Source organism: Neophocaena asiaeorientalis, unplaced genomic scaffold, assembly GCF_003031525.2.
Source record: "Neophocaena asiaeorientalis asiaeorientalis breed wild unplaced genomic scaffold, Neophocaena_asiaeorientalis_V1.1 scaffold547, whole genome shotgun sequence".
Taxonomy (NCBI): domain Eukaryota; kingdom Metazoa; phylum Chordata; class Mammalia; order Artiodactyla; family Phocoenidae; genus Neophocaena; species Neophocaena asiaeorientalis.
Genome location: NW_020185330.1, coordinates 3,333,353 through 3,355,534, shown reverse-complemented (window position 1 = coordinate 3,355,534; position 22,182 = coordinate 3,333,353). Strand labels below are relative to the sequence as shown.

General features: G+C 45.4%; 1 protein-coding gene across 2 annotated transcripts in view; it reads right to left on the bottom strand.

The window, feature by feature from the left end:
* Positions 1 to 22,182, bottom strand: part of SAMD4A (sterile alpha motif domain containing 4A) — a 217,336-nt gene that overhangs the window by 41,150 nt on the left and 154,004 nt on the right. The window contains exon 4 of one of the 2 annotated variants that reach the window (XM_024734791.1): positions 7,888 to 8,151. The exons of the other annotated variant lie outside the window; for it this stretch is intronic. Coding sequence (XP_024590559.1) covers positions 7,888 to 8,151 — 264 coding nt within the window. The remainder of the gene's footprint in view (positions 1 to 7,887; positions 8,152 to 22,182) is intronic. 2 annotated transcript variants of the gene reach the window in all.

Here is a 22,182-nt window from a genome sequence, read left to right as displayed (position 1 = left end):
CGGGGGCTAGGCATGTCCCTGCCATCAAGGAATTTTTAATACAAAAAAACAGGTAACTCACAAAAAAATGATAAAAGTTGCAGGACAAGTGCTAAGTCTACTCAAAGTTCTGCGGGGGGGTGGGGCGGGGGTGATGGGCACAGAACAATGGGCATTTGGGTTTGCCTTGGGGAGTGGGATAGCGTCACAGTAGCATTGGTCTGGGAGTCACTGGGCAGATCATAATGAGGAAGCCGTCTCAGGAAGCAGGAGCAGTGCATAAGCAAAGCAGAGATGCAAGAGAGCATTCCAGGCCAAGCAAAGGCTTGGGTGAATTCTAGAGAAGAGCTTAGACATAGACGGGACAAATAGGCAAGGGTCAGATGATTGGGATTTCTAATACCGAACCAAGGAGAGTCAACCTTGGCTTGGGTGATGAGAAACTGTTGAAATCTGAGCAGTAGAGGCACAATCAGATGAGTACGTAAGAATGATGATGGCTGTCGATGTAAAGGCTGGGCTGGATGAAGTGGGAGTGGAGGCCAGGAGATGAATCCAAGCTCAGGAGGGCAGTGGCAGAGGAGAAGGAAAGTATGTAAATCCACAGCACTTGAAGATTAAGGAAGTACAGGGAATAAGGGAGAGAAAGGAGCCTGAAATGGTTCCTCTGAGTAGGTTTGGTAGGAAAGTACAGGGGAGCATCAGATTTGGGGTGAGAGGAGAGAGATGGTGAACTCCACTTTAGGTCAGCTGGGTGTCATCACCTTTGAGCCATCCAGGTGGAGAAGTCAACTGGTCAAGACCTCTGAAGAGGGCGCTGAGCTGGAGAAACACTTTCCTTGTCAGTAGTAGCACATGGTAGTTGTTTTAGCCACGGAAGTGGGTGAGATTACTCAGGGAAGAGGGGAGAGCCAAGGTGGAGCCCTGGGAGCACCAGGCTTTTAGGGGAAGGTGAGGGAAGAGAAGCCCATGAAGGAAACTGACAAGGGCAAAGGGTAGGAAGTTTCTGGGAGAAAGCACCATCCATGTGTGGACAGTGGGCTCCCATGCCACAGTGTCCATCCTTACGAAGCTCCTCTACATCTTGCCGCGGTCCACGGCGGTTTATCTTCTCATGGGCGTTTCTGATAACAGTGCTTCACCCATGTTTTATACGCTGGTACGTCTCCCTGTGGGTCTTTACCAATGGGTCAAGTTTCCAATTACGCTTTCTATGTACCTTTTAGAGTTCGGATAAATCAGCCACCGAGAGGCTTTGTGGTGCAAATTACAGCTCACACAGAAGCTGGGCTCCAGTTAGAACTTGGGCTGCTTTGCTCAAATGCCTGCTGCTGGAACGGCTGCAAATATCATTCAGGTCAACAGGCCATGCAGCACCTGCCCCCCGAACAAGGAGGCCCCACACGAGAGAAAGATGGAACCAATACTGCAGAAGAGCTCAATATGGGGAACAATGTAACGGGTAGGGAGTAAGGCATCCCTGGAAGACAGAACCACGAACAGCCGCCTTTTCCACAAGAGGCTTCACTGTGGTGGTCCTGGTACCTGCAAATGGAAGAGCAACTCCCATTCGCCACGGAGAGCCAGGCTAATCTCAAACAACTCCCTCTCTCTCTCCAAGACACGACTGCATCCTTGGTCTTGGAGGGAGAAGAGCCAACGTAGGAGCAAGAAGGGACTAACTCTTCAGGGTTGAAGCAAGAAGGAAAACATGTCTTTCGAAAATGAAGAAGTCTAGCAGCACCATTAAGATAACTGAAGCCTATTTTTGGCCAGAGCGGAATGAACAGCCCCATTCTGTACCAGCCTCTGAGCAAAAGAAAGAAGGTGCCTTGGTCTCGGGTCCCTGTGGGGCTGGAGCAGGCTCCGCCATCCTGGGACGTGTCCATGGTGGCCTCCGGCTTCCACGCTTGTGGGGAGCATGTGTGGGTCTTGGAAGGCACAGAGATGGTCGAGTTTGGGTAAAATACCCTCTCTGAAGTGTCTGATACAAACAGAAGGACTAAATTTCTCCCAGTTTCCATCGGCTATGACACCCGTAAGTGCTGTTCTACTCTTAGCCTGCTTTGCGTCAACAGCAGCTGGGCTCCACATTGACAGCTGTCCTTAAAGCACTTTAGCTGAAGACACACACTTTGTAAGAAATAGCAGCTGTAAGTCTCAGGACCTTTAGAATTTGGGGGAATCCTGGGGATTTACTTTTCAAAGATATCAGGGCCTCTCAGCCTATCTGAAAAGAGGGAGCACAAGTCTGGGCCCATTAGGACCTATCCACACAGGTCGTATGTTGGCATTTGGGAATAAAGAAAGTGAAGTAAGTTTACTAAATCCTGGCCTTTAAGTTAGATGAATTCGAGACAGCATCTAGAAAGTCAGCATTCAGAAAATAGGAACTTGTTCCCATGACAGCCATGCTGAAAAGTGTCCCAGCCACACAAGGGGCTGTGTCACTCCCTTTCCATCATTCACACCCTTACGACCCTCAGAAATGCTATATTCACAACCTTTCTTACAAAGGTTTCTGATGGGTTCCTTTGTCTTACAAAAATAACACCTTTCAATATATTTTTTTCCTCATCTCATTCTAAGACAGGCAGAAGTTCAAAGGTCTACAACTCAAAACCCCAAACCAGCTATTTCAGAATAGGCAATATATTTCCTTTGCTATGGAGGAAAAAAGTTTACGTAAGTTTCATCTAAGAAAGATTCTTTAGAAAAGAAAACCTGAGCCTATTTTCATGGTTCCCTCCGCTCTTAATCGCTATGTTTCTATCAAGGTTACTGGACCCAAAGGTTTCTTTTTAACCTTTATCGTGTCTATATGCAAACCATGTAAGTTTAAATTACCCCTATATTTTTACACTAACATAGTGCCATACCTCATAAGTATACCAGCCAATGTTAATTCATAATGGTGAGGCCGAAGCTCATCTCAAGAGAAACAGACCCCACCCCCCATCTCTACCTCTCTCACACCGACAACTGCAATGAGAAAATCATGGAGCTTCTCAGTCTTAGGAGACTAAATCTATGGGCCTTACTAGCCAGAAGTCTAGTAAATGCCCCACATGAACTTCACCACAGGGAGGCAGAACGCTAGGGAGGCTGAGCCAGGGGAGAGCATGGTGCGCTGCGGGCCTGGCTGGCGCGCCTGCACTGGAATCTTCTACGGGTGCCCGCGCTCAGCCTGCCGCACGCTGTCCTCCCAGTCTGTTTCTTTTCCGATTTACTCTTTGCTGTCGATGACATCATGGGCTACCCAGATGTCCCAGGCAAAAGGCTGGGCATCGTCCTAAATTCCTCATGCTCCGTCCCTGTCTACATTCAATCAGTGCAATACAATTCAGAGCTCTCTCAGGTCTATCTTATGAAGACCCCACGAACACACTACCTTGTCTCCTTTGTTCGTCTTGGTCCAAATTCATTTTCCTCCTCAGGTACTGAAACATCCCCCACCGCCCAGCTGGCCTCCAAATCCAGAATCCCCTGCCCCTCTCCTACTCTGGGATGTCTCCCACTCTTCCGTTCAGGTCCTATTTCTGATATGTAAATCTAAGCAGGTCATTCTGCTGCTAAATTCCTTCCATGTCAGGATAAAAGCTCCAGTATTTTGCAGTGCCTAGCATCCGGCTCGTCCCTCTCCAGACACTGCTCCCACGTGCCCCTAACACACAAGCCAGCGGATGGTGCACTTGGTCAAGCTGTCTCATAACCACGCTTTCACGAATAACATTCCCTCTGCATAGAATGCCCTTCCCTCACCATATATATTTGGCTAATCTGTAATCCTGCTCCGAGCTGAAGCTCCAGGCCTCTCCCCCTCCAGGAACTTTCCTTGACTTCCCTCCACTTTGAATTAGGGCCCTCCTTGCTGCCTGCCTCGACCCAGGGCAAGTCTCTGAGACAAGGTATTTCCACAGATGTGCACATGCGTCAGGTCTCTGTTTGTGGCTCGCATGATAGCGACTCCCTTGAGTCAGGGACCATCTCCTTCACCTCTGTCTCCCCAGTAACCCCAGTCCAAAGCCTCTCTCAGCAAGCACTCAAGAAAGGCAGCTGACTTGCTGAGGACAAAAATGAAACCTGTTAATCAGTCTTTCTTCCCTCGTCTCTGTTCCCATAGAACAGCCATATCACTCACGAACAGCCCTTGCCTTCGGATAAGTCTTTAGGTGTTGGGTTTATACAAAATTTCTGAAGACGTGATGCTAATAGGAGGGGCAAAGGTACTTCTCCCACCAATGAAATTCTGTTCTCTATTTTCTTTTCCTTTCAGGAATTTATGGGAATGTCACTTTTTCCCCCCTTGGCCACCTGGAGGCTTTGTATGAGCGAAGGGGTAAGAGAGCACATTCTACTCATGTGATATGGAGGGGAGAAGAATAGAACTGAGTGTCAACTTAGAATCAAGAATCTTTCCCCTGGGATAAGTCACAGTGAAGCTTTTGCAAGGAAGAAGGACCACTGATTTTAGAAACCACAATCAGCCTATTCAGTCCAAACGTGTATAACCGGTAGCCTCCACAGGGCATGTTGAAGGGGAAACTTCCATGTTACCATTCGGTGTCCCACTTCTGTTCATTAATTTCTAGTTGAGTAGCTGATCCCATGCTTCCCTGAGCCTGAGATATTAGTTTGAGATCCCTGCTGCCAGGGACATCCACTCAGTGCTTCAGAGCTGACTTAAACCTTCAGGATGTGTGTTTACTATAAAAGGAAAAACACAGCAAAGCAGGCAGATGATGTTAATCCTCTGAGAGCAGGAGCTGGTCTACTTGGGAGGGAACTTAGTGACAATCCCTGGCAGGGAACGCTGACACCAAGACGAAAAGAGGGAGAGATGGATGTTTTTGAAAAAATAAAAAGGGCAAGAATGCTGGGCTGTGAGCTTTAGTTCCCACTCTGGACCCAAGAGGCACATTCCTAAGGGACGATGTGTAGCCAAACCTGGCTCATCTGTCTGGATGAAAAGGAAGCCTCGGATGAACACAGCGTTTCGGCAAAGTACACACAGCTGCTGTCAAGAAGGATGAATTCACACTAAATTAAGCTCAATTACGGGAATTTTTATTCTTTTCCCAAGGTGTGGGGTGAGGGCTGACATGCATCCCCTGGAGATTTGGAACTCCTCCAAATTCTACTACAGATTCCTTGTTGTTCTCGTAAACTGGGTGTCTAAAAAGTAGGAAAATAGCAATTAGATGATGGCATCCTGAAGTGGACCAGAAAGTAGCTTTAAAAGGCTGACACTCCTGCCAAAGGGCCAGGTCACAGAAAGGAAGAGACATGGATCCAAGAGGAAGAGCTAGCTCTCTTTAAAAGCACTTCATTTGATTTCAGATTTCATTTCTCAGAAAAATACAAATTAATTTGGAAATTTAAGCCGGTGCCTGCTCTTGGACAGGGGAATCGTATGACACACTCTTAGGACAGGCTTGTTAAGGGTTTTTTCTGCGCTCTCCTGGGAGGCCATCCTGAGCAGGGCTTGATGGTGGGAGTCCTCAGGGGTGGCCTTCGAGGGAAGCTGTTGCCAGGTGCAGCGGGGGAGGGGCATTCGTGTGGCATAAACACTGGCCCCGACACTCTGGAATGGTGGTGTTTTCAGGTGTGGATGTTCCTACGGCTTGACCTACCAGCTGAACTGCAAATATACTTTTCCCACACATAGAACCCTCATCGTCTATTATGTTCCTTCCTTCAAATAGGTTTTGCCATTTCATTCACTAAGGACTGTATACATTGGGAGAAGGACCATTCAATAGGTCAGCAGAAGGTGGATATACACAGAAGAGGGTCCTCTGTTTAGTCCTGCCACCAAAGAGCCTGTTTTCTGATCACATGCCTTGGGCCTATACAGAAAATCTTGGCTATCAGATCTTATCTGCATCATTTTCCAATCGAAGAAGCTCTGAGGGGACAATTCTCACCGATTCTAAAAGAAGGAATCAAAGAAGAGGATATATGGGATGTTCCTTGAACTTTGGAATATTTCGGCTTTTATTCTAAAACAGGGATAGGACATTTATTCCATTTTTCTCTCATTCATTTCTCTTTAAAAGCCTGCTCTCATTACTCATTTCTCACCTCGAAAGGCCAGCATGCAATGAACAAACATTTACCTGCTTTGGGAGAATGTCTAAGGTATACAGAGGGCTTCACAACCAAAGACAAAGAAAGAAAACCAAGAAAAGAAAGCAAAAGGAAAAAAGAAAGAAAAGGTAACGAAGCTCCTATAAGCAGACAGCAGACAGCAGACCCAGCATTCCTCTGGGCGAGGCCTGTGTCCTGGAGAACAACAGGCTTCCTGCAAGACCCTCCAAGCCCTTCAACGTAAAGGCCAGGCCTCCTTCCCACAGTTACCAATTAGAACCGCACGTAGCTTTCTTGGAAACCATCTGTCCAGGCACTCCACTTGTCCAGATGCTCCACTTCACTCGGCAAGAAGCTAGTCCTGAGTAACCATGGCTTCTACCCGTCTTGGGCCAAGCATGGCTGAGCCTCCCCTGCTACTCATCCCCCGGGGCTCAGCTGCTTGAACACAGAACCATGTAGCATAAACTCAAAAATGGGTTTTGGTAGGTCTCCAAAATTATGACACATTTCCCCGAGAACTGTGAAAGAGAAAGAAAAGAGGACACACATCCCCACCGTGCCAAAAGGAGCCATTGTTTTTGCTGCCTGTTAAACACCTTTAATGACCCATTTGGATCACCAGAGAGAGGAAAACATCAAGATGTGTCCCACCCGCTCTGGGCACTCAGTACAGTATCCGCCACAGATTGTGGTGGGATGGGAGGATGCTGGCCTGAGCAGCTGGGAGGGAGGAATGCTCCAGGGAAGTGTCTTTGTGTCAGATTCATGTCCCCTGGTGGGCAAGCTCCATTTTTCAGCCTGGCGCTCGCTTACAACCAGCACCTGGGCAATGGCGGGCATCTCCCTGTGCCACGCTTCTGTGGTGGGGAGGAAACTCAGTACACAGCCTCCTCCTATGTCAACACTAGTTCTTCTCAAGGGTACGATCAGAAACAGCACAACCTCAGGACTATGCATGCCAGCAACGAGGGCAGCCTCAGAGCCTCCCCTCAGCATCGTAGTCCCAGGAGCACGACTAGCTCTTGTTTCTCCATCTAAAATTGTTATTAATGTGTCTCTGATGAGCATCTTTCCCTAAGGGCTTCCCGGCCCTTGAACAACTTGCATCTAAAAATACAGAACGTGCGTATCCTCTCTGAACCTACCATGGGCAATTTGGAAATCTCTATCTCCCGATGAGTATCTTTAGAAGAGGAGAGATTTACAGGGCAGTGTAGGAACATTTATTCATGCTGCACAAAAGGCCGTTATCACCTGTATGCAAATCTGCTATCAGGCTGAAAACACTGTCAGAGAGTCTCAGTGGTAGTTTTTTCATGTCCCTTAAACAGATGCAGAGAAAAAGGGTTTGCAAGCTTCTTTGGATATCAAAGGAAAAGGGAGAGAGGAAAGAAAGCAACACGACGATTGTACACTAAGAGAGATTTGAAAAAAGATCCTGCGGTTTGTTTTGCTAAATTATTGACGGTTCCCTGGCCAAAGCAGTGAGGTAGAAGGCTGGAGCAGCTCAGCGTCTTTACAAACAGGGCAGACCAGGAACGTATGTGCAAACAGTAGATGTTATCACCGCCAGCTGTGACACATTTTATTGTCTGCAAGTCACTGCATTCAAAAAAAAAAGAGGGTGTTGACCTCTCTTGCTTTTCCCAGGTTTTGGCAAGAAGCCCTGGAAGGGGAATCCGAGCCCTTTCCTCCACGGTCAACTCCATCAGCCTGGGGAGGGGCGGGCTCCTTCCTCCTCACTGCCTACCTGTCTTCTCACCCTCCTGATTCCAAATAAAGGGATGGACTCTGTTGCCAGTGGTAGTCACTCACCTTTCATACCACTACCTTCTTCTTGGAATGTGTTACGAGCAGTGGTCTGATCTTCTAAGTGTTCACTCCCACCACTTCCTGAAGAGGCTACACTGCTTTGTGGTGACAGGGGGGCATGATCGGATGGGAGGCACTGGGGTCCTCTAGCTCGTAAGTCCTCATGAGACATCCATCCATGTCCTAGAGGCTGGTTTGGCACATTCATGGGTGGGGTAAGGGACACAGATCGTTTCAAAGGGCTGTGGTGTGCCTGGCCTGAGAGAACTGGAAAAAAAAAATAAAATGAAATAGGTTATTCCCCCCCCTTTAGCCTGGGCCGCAGAAGAACCCACAGTACCTCTTCACCCTGAGAGATGGCGCTGTCTTATTACTGCATCAGTGGGCATGGGGTGGCCCTTCCCTTCGGGGTGATTAAAAAGGATGCTGTCTGTACCTCTGGGTGGGTTGGGCTTCTCCAGGGAGGCTACATCTATAGTGCCAGACCTGTGCTTTTGTGGGTTGGGATCTGGGTTTAGTTCCAACTCTAGAAATCAGGATTTGGAGTAGTGGGCTACTACTACATAAATCGGGTGAGGCTCGACAGTCTGGCTAAGTGGCCATCTGCCAAGACTGAAAAGAACATGTCCTGGATAATTTTTTTTTTGCAGGGGAGGAAACACACAAAACCCGACATTACCCATGTCGTTAAGGGTGGACTTCTGGAAGGGCAGGCAGGCCGGTCATCATCGTTGGGGATCTTTGCTGGGCTGAGCTAGACGAAGTAGACTAGTCCTTCCAACCAGGAATCGGGGGAACCATCACCTCTGAAGGGGGTGCAGGCTCAGCGAGGGGCCCAACACTACCAGGGGTACGGGACACAGCAGCTGTGCGTGAAAGGGCCGATTCTTTCTCTTGGCTTCACAGGTTAATTGCCAAACTTTATATTGAAAACACTTCCAGGTAACAAGGCGTTCATTCAGAAGCCAGTGGGGTGCTCTCAGCAAGCTGGGAATGGTTTCTACCAGCGTGCTCAGCCCTTCCGTGCAGTGGGCAACATCTGTGTAGCCCCCATTTTTAATTTCTTTTCCAGAAAACCAGGAAAAAGCAACAACTCACATATAACTAGCCAAATTAAATTGAGGTCATTCAAGGGAGGGATTTAACCAAAATCAACACCGAGGGAGCCGACGTTACCCTTGGTTGGTTTTTCTGGGCGTGTAAAGTGACAACCTTACAAAATAAGTCTATTCATAACTTTCTCTCTGCGCTGGCTACCGACAGGTCCAGTTTATTTTGACTGCTGCAGTGTTAACATGGAATTGAGCCACATGCATTTTTAAACATCTTTCAGGGAAGCCATTAAGTTCCATCTCAGGCTCTATCCCCTCCGATGAGGTATTTACTCTCCCAAGTCCGGACTAGCAATGCTTTGCTGGCGTTCATCTTTGTGCGTTTTTTAGTCAGCAGACCTGACATCCCAATGTGAGAAGTTCTGCTTTCTGTTAAACCGCATTCTGGTGCGGCAGCACCCACATAGAGACCTGAACAGCAGGCTCCCTTGCCGCCCACTTAAAACGATAAAGACCAGAGCCAAAAGTCTGAGTGTTTGCAAAAAGTGTGTTTGGGGCAGTAGAGGTGAGGGCAGGCTGCTCCTGGTCAGCTGGCATTAACCAGGCCCTGAGAGCCATGGGGCTCACACCTCTGCTGTCAGTGTTTCCGTTTGGCTTCATGTGGCCAGAGGGGCAGTCTTGTGTGTGCAAGAGGGACAATCAGAAGGGCTAGAAACTTCCTTATTGACAAAAAAAGGGAGGGAAAAAGGGAGCTGCCGAGTTTAGTATCTGTAACCTGAGAAATATTTCTAATTTGGGTCGATTCTATCAAAGGCAAGGAATTATCATCTAATTTCAAAATATGCAAAGGGTACACTGTTAAAAATTTTTTTGGATCCTAACAGGCTGAAACAGCTTGCATTTCCACTAAATAGACTATGGAAGAAACTATTTTAAAAGGCTCCCTGGAAAATGCATTGCTACCTGGTTGGATCCGAATTAGCAAGAGAAAAAGAAAAAGAAAAAAGAAAAAGCAGAAAAAGAAAAAGGAAGCAGCAGCAAAAATGAAGAGAGAAGCCAATAGGAAGAAAAGCCAGACATCCAGAAAATTCATTTCATGCCTGTCTAAGTATTTATACAAAATTGGTCAGACTTGTTCAGGGCTGCCCCAAGTGCTGGGACTTTCCAGCTTAGATGTCTTTGCTTCCTGGTACCTCTGCAACCATTTCAGAATATCTGGTAGATGATCTGAACGGTGCCAGCCAGGTGCGCCCAGAGTGGAAACGGGGGCTCCTCTTCACAGCCAGGATTAGAGTGAGCCCGAAACCATAAAAACAGGCCTTGCCAAAGAGAGACACACAGCTCAGAGCTGCTGGAACCCTTAGCATTCCACCTGGTTAGAGGCTATAACTGAATCCATAACCATGAGTGGTAACACTGCTAAGAGAGTCCCCGTTTTTGGATGTGGAGAACAATACCACACACAGGTAGCAATTGAATTCTGTTATTAGATGAAGCCAATTTGCTTCTTTCCACCGAAAGTTTTCTTAAAATCCATGCTACCTCCCCACTGAGGGGTGTCCTTGGGGAGGCTGTCAGTGTCCAAGGAATCTACTAAATGTTTACCTAACTTCCCAGGGCTTATAGGGATTTGTTCATAGAAACCTACATCCATTTCTTCATATATCCCTGAGCTTGACCGAAGCTACAGGGATTATGGCACAAACTTGGTTGGTCTCTGCCTCCAATAAAAATCAGTTATACCTGAGGTACCAGGACCTTTTCCCAGAGACTTTCTACCTAAGGCCCCACCCTGTCTGTATCATAGAGATTCCCACAGCTGGCACCAAACTCAGAAACGTCCCCTTAGGAGAGAACTTGCCATAGCAACCAAGCACAATGCCTCTCGTTAAGCTTCTGGTTTGGTTTGCAGAGAGGGCCGTGAACTGAGAGCCAGCGGGGGCCCACACCTACATGAAAGCCAAGTTGTGCGGGGCAAACACCTCATTTCTCCAAAGGGAACTGAGGCCTGGAGGCAATACAGGCTCACCTTCCTCTGGGAAGGAGACTGGAGCAGGTGACAGGTCACCTGCCAACAAGGCCACTTTGGCATGAAGACAAATCTTCAGGTAGAGGTAATGGTGACCGCGGAGCCGAATTTGGTATTGCTTCAGGTGCTGGAGTACTTTGTTCGGCATAAAACAGCAGAGGAAAGAATAAACGCCATGGACAGAAAGAGTGTGAGAAAACAGGCCACAAAGCGGTGGAATGAATGAGGTGGCCCAGGGCAAAGGGTGGATGGCTGTCCCATGGCTCCTTTTTCTTTTCAACCAAAAGAAATCATTTGAAGTGGTGGTAAATAGAGGAAGAATGGATATTCAGGCAAAAATAAATAAAATTCCTTTCCCTGTGAGTAGGGAGGGGAGAGCAGTGAAGTGAGGCTTCTGAGAAGCTCTTCACACTGCGTTAGCTGCCCCAGAATAACTCTAGCTAGAAGCAGACCTTTTGAATGTTCTCGCTTGCTGACTGCTGCATGCCAGACAACAGCAGCGCTCCATTCAGACTTAAGCTGCCCCAGAGTAATATTCAAATGATGCAGAATTAAGCACACCTTGCAAAAAAATCTCACTATTGATTAGAAGTTGGCAAGTTCCAGCTGAACCGAGGTCCTGAATTTTGTGACTTTATAATAATGAGCGTTGGAGGGACAGCATATTTCAGGGGGGATTCATTCTAACAATTGCCCAGGGCGGCAAAATTGTGACTCTTGCTCTTGAAAAAACTGAAGCTAGAACTTAATACTGTGTAGAGTATAGAGCCCGTATCGCTTATATTTTTAGGAATAGGAAATCTCAGGTATGTACACATACATATGTATGTATGTGTACATATGACAGTAGAGTACTATAATAGTTGGAACATTTATAACTTCAAGTGAACTAAAAATAAATAATAAATATTGAGCAAGTCTAGTTGAAATATGGGAAAAGCAGCTAAAAATAATCTTGCTTCAGCCGTGGAGCAGTATGAAGTGAGGACAGAGGGGCTTATAATCCGGCAATAAACTCTGTCATACCATTCGGGGCCAGCCGCTGTCTCTGACCTCCTTTAACCTTATGATTTCTTTTTCATCTCCAAGCATTTTTCATGAGACTACTTTCAACACATTTTTAGGGGAAAATACGATACCTGGTGCTGGGTTCTCTTCTTTTAAGTATTTTCTTGAAAGCCTGGAAATCAGATTTCTTTCCCCTTTCCTTTGACCAAACTTAACTTTGCCTTGATTTTTAGCTACTGAAATAAGGTTCAGGAAAAGACTTTTCCAGATAGACTCTTTTAAGAAAATTAGGTATAACTACTTCTCCTGCCTTCTAATATGACAAATAATGGGGTTTGTGGAAAGAGGAAGGTTTGGGATACGGGCCCAGCTTTTCCTTGGTCCACTGTTAGGTTAAGAATTGTACCCCACTGTCAAGGAGTGAAGTGATCCTCATACACAAACAGTTTGGACGACTGAAGCTCAACTCTTACACTGAAACTTTATCCTAACAAACGGTAATGGAGATCTTTCAAAGATACATTGCATACTTCTCTGTTCTCCTTAACTTTATACAGTGAATGCAAGTAATGCTTTAAAATTAGTATTATGAGCATAGATTAATAACATTTCAGAGCTGCAAGGCCCTGAAAGGCAATGTAATCCAATAATCCCTATGTTGTGAGCTGGGGGCCCCTGGGTAGTGGAAGGACCTGGGAATCCCTACGTGTACCGGTTAGTAGATGAGACGCTGTGCTACACGTGGTTTTTATACGTATGTAGAGAGTATTAAAATTAATAAAATATAAATTCATTTATATTTGCTGAATTCATAGCTCTTTTTGTCATTTTTTTCATCATCAGATTTGAAGTACAATTATCGTTTTACGGGGATCCCAGTTTTTTGTTGAAAACTGAGGCCCAAACTCAATAAATGACAGAGATGACTGTTATTCTCTGCTGTGTTTGCTGAGTTCCACGGGCACCTAGTGGCCTCGGGAACTCGTATGCTTAAAGTCCTCTGGTGCCTTTCACAGTTATACTACCTCCTCAAGTTCACTCCACCACCAGGTCTCATTGCTACCACTGTGAGTTTCCACCTATCTCCAGGCTCAGCATTTTGCCCTGGAGTCTAAAATCTAGACTGCTGAAGCTGATTTCCTTTTGAATAAGGGCATTAAGTACACCCATACTCCTAATGTCATTCTCTTTCATCAAACCCAATAACCTGTCTTCTCAACCCAAGGTTGGGCTCTGCAGCCTCACCAGGCCCTCATGAGTTCAGCCACATAGACATGATTTGCAATTTCACTCTTCTTTCTTCTTAAGCCAGTCTCTCCATTTCTAATTCAAGAAGTTGGCCTTCACAGAAAAACTTAATGCTTTGTTAATTTTTCAAATTCTAGATGCTCATGTGACAGAACTCAATCTAATTGCTAGTATGACTAAACTTTACAAAAACAACTCATTCTAATTTAGGGATTTTAAAAAGTAGAATGAGGAAATCAAACATTTGCGTATTATTTTTTAAATATTAACTTAGAATTTCTTTCCCGAACGAAAAGGTCCAGGTCAATTCCCTACTCGGGTGATACATGTTACGTGTGTCAACAGGCTATGAAAAAGCACGGGGAATATTCTACTTACGTGTTGTTAATGGTGTACTTTAACGATATTTTTTAGACCTACTCCCAAAAGAAATTCAGAAGTATCAGTAGAACCTTTGCTGAATACACCGATTTGAGAGTTTTGCTGCAGGAGGTGGTTTGATACTTGTCAAGTTTAAAGGAGAAAAAGCTCAAGCCATCGCCAGCTATAAAATAGCTATGGCTATTGTTTCAAAGTTACTGGGGAGAGTGTTTCTGTTCATTCCCTTAGTTTAGGCCTGCTTAACAGGCATCTTTCGGGTGCCATCCCAAGAGTTTCTTCTGAGAACACTGACTTCAGGGCATCTAAGGAACTGTTACTAAAGGCTTTCCATTTTCAAAGAGTAGAGTTCTGCTAACACCACTAACACCTATGCATAATTCTAGGCATTTGCTTTTTAAAAAAGCCAACATCTTTGAGTAAGGCTCAGTGGCGAAACGACATTAGACCCTGGATTCCTCTTCTTTAGTTGGTTTTGTGGTGCCACAACCAGTAATCTGAGGCCCTGTGGTGGGAATCTTTGGGGAAGAAAAGATTAATAGTACTGCAAGAATACATTAAAAAAAAAAAAACAAAAAACTTGGGTATTTAATCAGTGACATCATGCAAAAAAAAGACAACACCAGTCACATTCATGGCCAAGAACAGATTCGTGTCGGGGGTTGGAGGGGGAAGGGAGTATTAATTATTACGGTTAAAATTAACATGCTCCGTCTCATTGCTTCAGGGAACAGATTAAAAGCAAATCTGAAAGGTTATATGCCTCAACTCTGCATGCTTGTGCTCTGCTTCTTGTCCAAAAGTTTAGAAAACCAGTGCTCACAACATCTGGACACCAGAAGATGATTCCCCCAAACAGCTTTAGACTCCACCTCATCCTGGGGGAAGAAGAAAGGGCATGCTACAAAGCAAAGACGTAGGGGGCGGACCGGGTGTTCCCGACAAGCCCAGGGAGGAAGCCACCCGCTCTCTGAAGAGAAAGCATACACTCGCCTACGCCACAAAACAAAACAAACGGAGACTCTAGAAGAAGACAGAGCCGCAAAGAACGTGCCAACAGGGCTGACAAATACACACTGCCCAATCTCTTTCTCCCCATTCAGTCTCATTTTCATACCATATTGAAGTGAACACGTTCTGACGCAGGGAAAAGCACCTGGAGAGGTTTCTCCATGATGTGAGTCCTTGTCACTGGTGTCAGCCCTTATGACTCCACAGAAGGCTCGGCCTTTGGGCAGAGCAAAGATGTATGTTTCTGCCTTCACATTATCACTTAAACATTTAGGCTTTTAAGAAGTAAATTGGAATGTTTCTGGCAGACTTTTATTGCTGCATTAATCTTTTGTACATTTCATTTGTCCTCTTTTGTCAGTTTCTATAATGGCAAAACTGGGTGTCATCCAGTAGAAAATCTATTTTAGAAAACTGCTGTTTGACTTTACATCGTCATTCTTTATAAGTTAGACAAGAAGCCAATATATACATTTGATAGAAATCAGTAGAATCTTACAAGTAGAACTTCAAATCAATCAGTCCTAAAAGGAAACTGCCCAAATCCTCTCATTCCATTCTATCAAAACCAATGACACCAACTATGGAAGTAACTTGACACCACTGAAGCGGATGTTTCAGCCAATTCGAGGGACTGTAGAATCAACCCAGCCATTTCTAAGGTACCTGTATATTGGGTTCGCTTCTACTTTCCTGAATTATGTTCCTTTTCATATCTATAGTTATACCTATATGTGCTTAACCCTTAGGCTTCTTAGACCTTAGGTTTGTCCGTGGAATTTCTACCCATGTGGTGAGTGAAGAGTTTAGACAGAGTTGCAGAATTTGAATCATTCTGATTATGACACCAAGTAAAGAAAATATTTGAGTCAAGCAAGTGGCCACGAGTGGACTGAAGCAGCTATTTCCTTTTTTCTTTACCAGTGTGTATATAAAAATGCTCCAGTCACTGTGTTTAAGGAAGAGAGTGGAGAAACTCAGAAAGTTAGATGTTTGATGACAAAACTACCCTCCTACCCCTTTCTTAAAAGATAACTCTCAAATTGTAATCACTGTTAGCTCACATGTCTATCCAGGAAGTGCTTCTTAGGTTTACAAAATGCACTGTCCATCCTGTGTTTAGCACTCCCCGGCCGCTGACTGAATGCGGATACCAGCAAAGCAATCCAATTTTGGAACTGCAATAGCCAGGGTTTCATGATTGAGCAACCAAGCCCCGCCTCAGAGCATCAGTCCCAGGGCCACTACCAGAGTCACTGAACAAATCATCAGGGTATCCTTTTGCATCTTGACACCACCAGCAGCAGTTGTCCAGAGGAGAAGGAGGTCACACTTAAAAGGGGCTTACAAAGGATATTTTGGAGTCTTGTCTACTAACTCCTGTCTTGAGCTGAACTACTGGCAAAGTCTTCACTGCCACTGGAGCTTAAAAGGCTCCCAGATAAGAGGGCAAGGTGGCTCTTAAATGCAACAGCAGTGATTAGGCAAGGACTGGCATCATTAGAAGATGCCAAAAATCCTACTGCCATCAGGGTCTCAACTCAGCACCAGCCAAACGCAGGACCGGTGCCAGGATTTCAGAGTGTGAAACTCTGAACTTGGCCTTGATTAAGCAGCAATCTTTTTTCTTTTCTTTCTAGTGTTAGGAGACGGGTTATAAATAATTAGAAATGTATTATGCAGTCCTGACTAATTCTTAACTTAGTTCCTTGATAGAAGAATGAGAACTGGAGATTCTCAGCATTTCGGCCGGCAATTTACTGATGAGGGAATTGGTTCTTGTTTTCATTAAAGCATTCAATCTAAATGTCAAGTGTAGCAATACACATAAATGACCATTCAAAAAAAAAACCCACAATTTGAGCTTACACTGCTAATTAGATTATTGGGGGGGTTAATTAAGAGAAATTGGATGGTTTGGGTTCTCCTGGTTTCTTAATTATATTTGATTGAATCACCATGTGATTCAAGACAAGCTACTGAGGCTTCACGCATCCCAATTCCCACCTTCTCTTCACCTTCAGCCTCTTCTCAAATTTAAACTGTCACAACCTGACCCTGTGGGTGTTGGGACACAGTGAGATTGGTACTGTGTTTGTAAAATTGATTTACTGCGGTCTGTAATTACACATAACGATTTGAATTTTTCACTTGGCACTGCATTTTTCATTTAAACCGGACCGTTATTCTCTATCCCAGAGAAACAGCGTTTACGTAATTGCTCTCAACTCATCGACTTGGGTATTATAAATCAGTCCTGCAATAAAAGACTTCCAGAGACACTGCAAGCATGAGGTTCCTGGCATAATTCAGGCCCCAGGACTGTTCTAGTTTAAGGACAGGAATTGAACAGCATTCATTTCTTATTGGATATGAGATGGGGAGGGCTGTCTGGATACTTAAGATCTGGGCAGCAAAGAGAACAGGCTGTAGGGCGATCAGGGGGGCTGGGCTGACCCCAGACAACCAGCTCAGATCCACAGGTCTCTTTGCTTGTCTACTTCTATGTCCACCTTGACCTGCATACAAACTATACAGTGTGTGTTCCTTTATTATGTCTTATATATCACTGATCCTCCGTATTCACAGATTCTGTATTTGCGAATTCACCTACTTGCTAAAAATTTCTTGTAACCAAAAATCAACATTTGCAGCATTCTCGTCGTCATTCACCGACCTGTGCAGACTGGCAAAAAATGAGTCCTTGGAGCACGTGTTCCTGGCTGGAGTCAAACAGGCCTTGTTGCTCAGCCTTCCCATGTCAGTTCTCATACTGTAAACCAGTGTCCTTTACAGGGTTGTTCAGCACCATGTTTTTCTAACTTCGGTGTTTTTCGTTGGTGATTTACTGTTTAAAATCGCCCCCAAGTGTAGGGCTGGTGTGCTGGCTAGTGTTGCTCAGTGCAAGAGGCTGTGATGTGCTTTAGGGGGAAAACACATGTGTTGGACAAGTTTTGTTCAGCATGAGTAAGAGTGCTGTTGGCCTTGAATGCAGATATTAATGAATCAACAATATGTATTAAATAAGATGTCTTTAAACATATATAAAATAATGTTATGTATTGATAGGTTAATGAAAATGTCATGAGGTTTGCAGGAACCTAGTCTAGTATTTCCCCTAGCAGCAGGGGGGTTCAGTGTTTGCTAATTCAGTGTTCACAGGGACTTCACAGAACATCGGCACTGCAAATAATGAGAACTGACTAATATGGATACAATTCTTCATTCCATCTTCCATCCTGGAGCATTTTTGTCTTAGGCTAGCAGTTCTCAACCTTGGCTGCACATTCAACCCCTCTGGAGCCTTAAAAATAATCCCAATGGGATTCCCTGGTGGCGCAGTGGTTGAGAGTCCGCCTGCCGATGCAGGGGTCACGGGTTCGTGCCCCAGTCTGGGAAGATCCCACAGCTGGGCCCGTGAGCCATGGCCGCTGAGCCTGCGCGTCCGGAGCCTGTGCTCCGCAACGGGAGATGCCACAACAGTGAGAGGCCCGCGTAGCTTAAAAAAAAAAAAATAATAATAATCCCAATGCCCAGATCCCAGCCCAGACCAAGTAACTGAAAATCCCTGTAATGGAGTCAGAGCATTCATACTTTCTGATGCATGTGAGTGGTTTTAATGGCTAGCCAGGCTGAGAACCACCGTCCTGGGCTGTCTTCTTACCTCAGTGTTCCCCTCAAACTCTGCCCACATCCTGGACATTGCAAACCTCCCCAGGTTGGCCGCCTGGTCTTAATAAAATGCCCCCAAAGAATGGGCACTTTTTTACTCTTTAAGTCACTTCAGAAGAAAACATACACATCATCGCTTTGGCTTCACGTGCAGAATTCTGCTCAGGGTCTTCAGCCCAGGATTTTATCACTCTTGTCCTGCCCTCCAGGTAAAATAGATATTTTGGAACCAGAATTCCAATGTGAATGATATCTGGGCAGAAATTTCTAAAGACTCCCTATACAATGTTTTGACTCCTGGGCAATAGTGCCTGCCTCTTGCTGTGGCCATTTCATCCTTGCTAGGCAGGAAGAGAGGGTCAGGGGTCAGCCTCAGGCTCTCTCTGGACATGAATCAGCTGCAGAAAGCTCTGAGTACATTCTCTCCTGGTCTGGAAATTCGGTAGGTGAGAGCATAACTGATTCACAAGCAGCAAAACATGTGTTCTAGATCCATGAACCGGCAGCATCAGCGACATCCGGGAACTTGTTAGAAAGGCTGGACTCTCAGGCCTCACCCCAGACCCAGAATTAGGACCTGCATTTTAAGATCCCAGGAGATTTGTGTGCACATTCAAGGTTAAGATGTACTGGCTACACACCCAGCTCTGACTTACTGGCTTGACACCTGTTCTGTTGACACTGGGGGAGGCATCATCTACAGGAAATGCAGCCTGCTGAATAAGAATTTGGGATTTGGGTTGGAAGACATGTGGCCATTCTGTGCCTCAGTTTTCTCCAGCAGTAGCTATCAAAGGCTCCATCATAAGATTGCTGAAAAATTAAATCATTTACTGTACATGAAAGTGTTTTTTAAACTGTGAAGTCCTACAGAAATATTAGTTATTAGTTGTCAGAGTAAGAATAACCCAATATAAACCAACACTGCTAACTGAAAGATCAACTCAAAGTACTAGCCAGTCTAACGATATTCACAGAGCATTTTCAGTGTATTATGTGCAGTATGAAAAATATCTCTGATTGCTGGATAGTGTTTCACAGATTTACAAGAGATGAATTTTCTACCATGGGCTGTCATACCAAAAGAAGTGTCTTCCTTGTTCTTTCAGAATTCTTATCTACAGACAATCTTTTCTCTGCCCCAATCAGAATAACGTTCCTTTGATTCAGACTCAACCTGGTCTTTCCTTTCCTCCCACTCATTTTAAGTGTTCGCGTTTCATTTCCATTTTGGAGGGTCAGGGCACGTGAATCACCTTCTTTTCCATTAATGAAAAGAACCCCTCGGCTTCCCTGGTGGCGCAGTGGTTGAGAGTCCGCCTGCCGATGCAGGGGACACGGGTTCGTGCCCCGGTCCGGGAAGATCCCACATGCCGCGGAGCGTCTGGGCCTGTGAGCCATGGCCGCTGAGCCTGTGCGTCCGGAGCCTGTGCTCCGCAACGGGAGAGGCCACAACAGTGAGAGGCCCGCGTACCACAAAAAAAAAAAAAAAAAAAGAAAAGAAACCCTCTCGAGATCTTCTCTTTGTCCTGATAGTGGTAAGCAACACCGATTGCCAGAAGTCCTTATTGAAGATTCTAAGTACTTCCATTATATTTAGAAATTCAAGCTAAGAACGTATAACACAGCTAGGTGACACTGGGTTCCTCATATGCAAAACAAGGAGGCTGGACTAGATGAACTCCTTCCTTCATTTCATTCATCAGACATTTGTTGGGTGCCCGTGTGTCAAGCTCTACAAGCTGAGGGCACAACAATGAAAAAGCCATTACAGCCCAGAGGATGATCTCTCAGCCCCTCTCTAAGCCAATCGGCTATGATGCTATTAGCATATTTATGCAGTGCCATTCTCATTTGGACAAGACATTTTCCTCGCATTGTTTATTTCCCCATATTTTTAAAAAAGTCTGCCTTGTAATACTGATAGGACATCCGGCGAGGGTGTCAGGGTAAAGGAGCTGCCAGCTGCTCACCGCAGGCTACATTCTGCACCAGGGAAGGCACTAACTGATCTCATCCCTCCCCTTCCTGGCTCATCCCAATGCTCTCCTTTCTCCCGCACATTTTACACTTTCATGGAAGGGTGACTGAAGGAATGAATGCTCTGTCTCTTTAGTCTCTTTCTTTCTTCCCGGCCCTAGGCTGGGGATACTGTACTGTCCTTTCCCCAAACACAACCCAAAAGCACATCCTTAGGACCACCTTTCCCGAACCTTCTCCCTGAAGAGGAGGCCACACGAGGGTGAGCACAACCGCAGCACCAGCTACCATCACTAAGGCCGGCCGAGTGTCGGGCACTGCCAAATGCGCCCTCACATTGTTCCAGTCACTCCTCATTTAATGCCTTATGCGGTGGGTTCTATCATTACTCCTCCCCCACGTACAAACACACAAACACACGTTTCACCGGGAGGAAGCTGAGGTGCAGAGGGTAAGGGGCTTGGCAAAGATCACACAGCTAGGAAGGGGCGAGGGCCAGGTTTCAAAACCCAAGCTTCTCTGACTTGCAAGCTTCACTTGTGTTCTTCAGCCCAACTCCACACTGTTTCTCATGGAAGAAAGAACTCCAGCCCTGACACTGGGCCTTGACACCGAACACTCAATATCCAAAACCCCGGGCAGGTCCGCTGCCTCCTCATTCAGGGTCTCATAGTACTCATCTGGAAAATAGTTAGAACAGTGATAATACCTCTCCTACATACCTCCCAGGGTTGCTGTGGGATCACATGCTGTCCATATTATCCATCCATCCATCCATCCATCCATCCATCCATCCATCTATCCATCTATCCATCAATCCAATACTCGCTGAGCATCTGCTCTGTGTTAGGCATATGCTGGGTATTAGGAAGGATGAGGAAGGCCCTCTAAGATGATGTATGCAAGATCCTTTTGAAATACATTTTTTACCTTTAAGCTAACTGCCTTATTCACTCACTCATCCAACAAACACTTAGCTAACGTTTCTATGTACAGGGCACTATGCTAGTGACTAGGGCTACAGGTGCCAAAAAAGAGAATAATAAAAAACAGGGCGGCACAGATGCAAACAGTATCTTCTATCACTTATTAAGCCATCACCTTCTATCATTTAGAAGCATACAGCTGCTACGAGCTGTAAGGCATTGTTAATATTTTAAGTAACACTTTGCATGAAGGTGAAGAATTGCTGAAGGAAGTAAAAATTTTAGGTGATTTCAATTTCAATTAATTTGCTACAGTATCTCAAGGACTAATCAGAGTTTTTGAGGAGGTGGTAATGTACCAGGACCAAGACGCCTCTCTGAATCCTGGCTCTCCATTTGAGAATGACAGTGTCAGGAGAAATGCATAAAAATCAGAAAAGCTCTCCTCTTCTCTCTTGCTTCTATGGTAAATGTGCATGTTGTTTCTTTGGCTATTCCATGCAGTCACTTAAAATCCGCGGCTCTGAGTAGCATGAAGATTCCCTATAACTGAATTAGAAATCACCTGCTCAGCTGCCTACAAAGCATCTCTTTTCCACTTGGGCTTTCCCTGACCGGCTCACAGAGCTTATGGTTTTGGTCTTGTGTGGGTGTTCTGAGGGCAGAGTCTGATGAGCATTTGCATCAAAAAGCCAAACCAAGATCCTTTCATTTTGAATTAAAGGCTAGAGGGAATTCCCTGGCAGTCCAGAGGTTAGGACTCCATGCTTCCACTGCAGGGGGCACATGTTCGACCCCTGGTCTGGGAACTAAGATCCTGCATGCTGCACAGCATGGCCAAAACAAACAAACAACAAAAAAAATTAAATGCTAGAGGAGCAGCAGACTTAAGAGAAACAACCTAGTTTTCATTCCCCCTTCAAAGATGTAAGATAACCATGAAGTTTCCCTAAACAGAAAGCTGTGCTTCAAGAAGCATCCCCATAAAATGAAC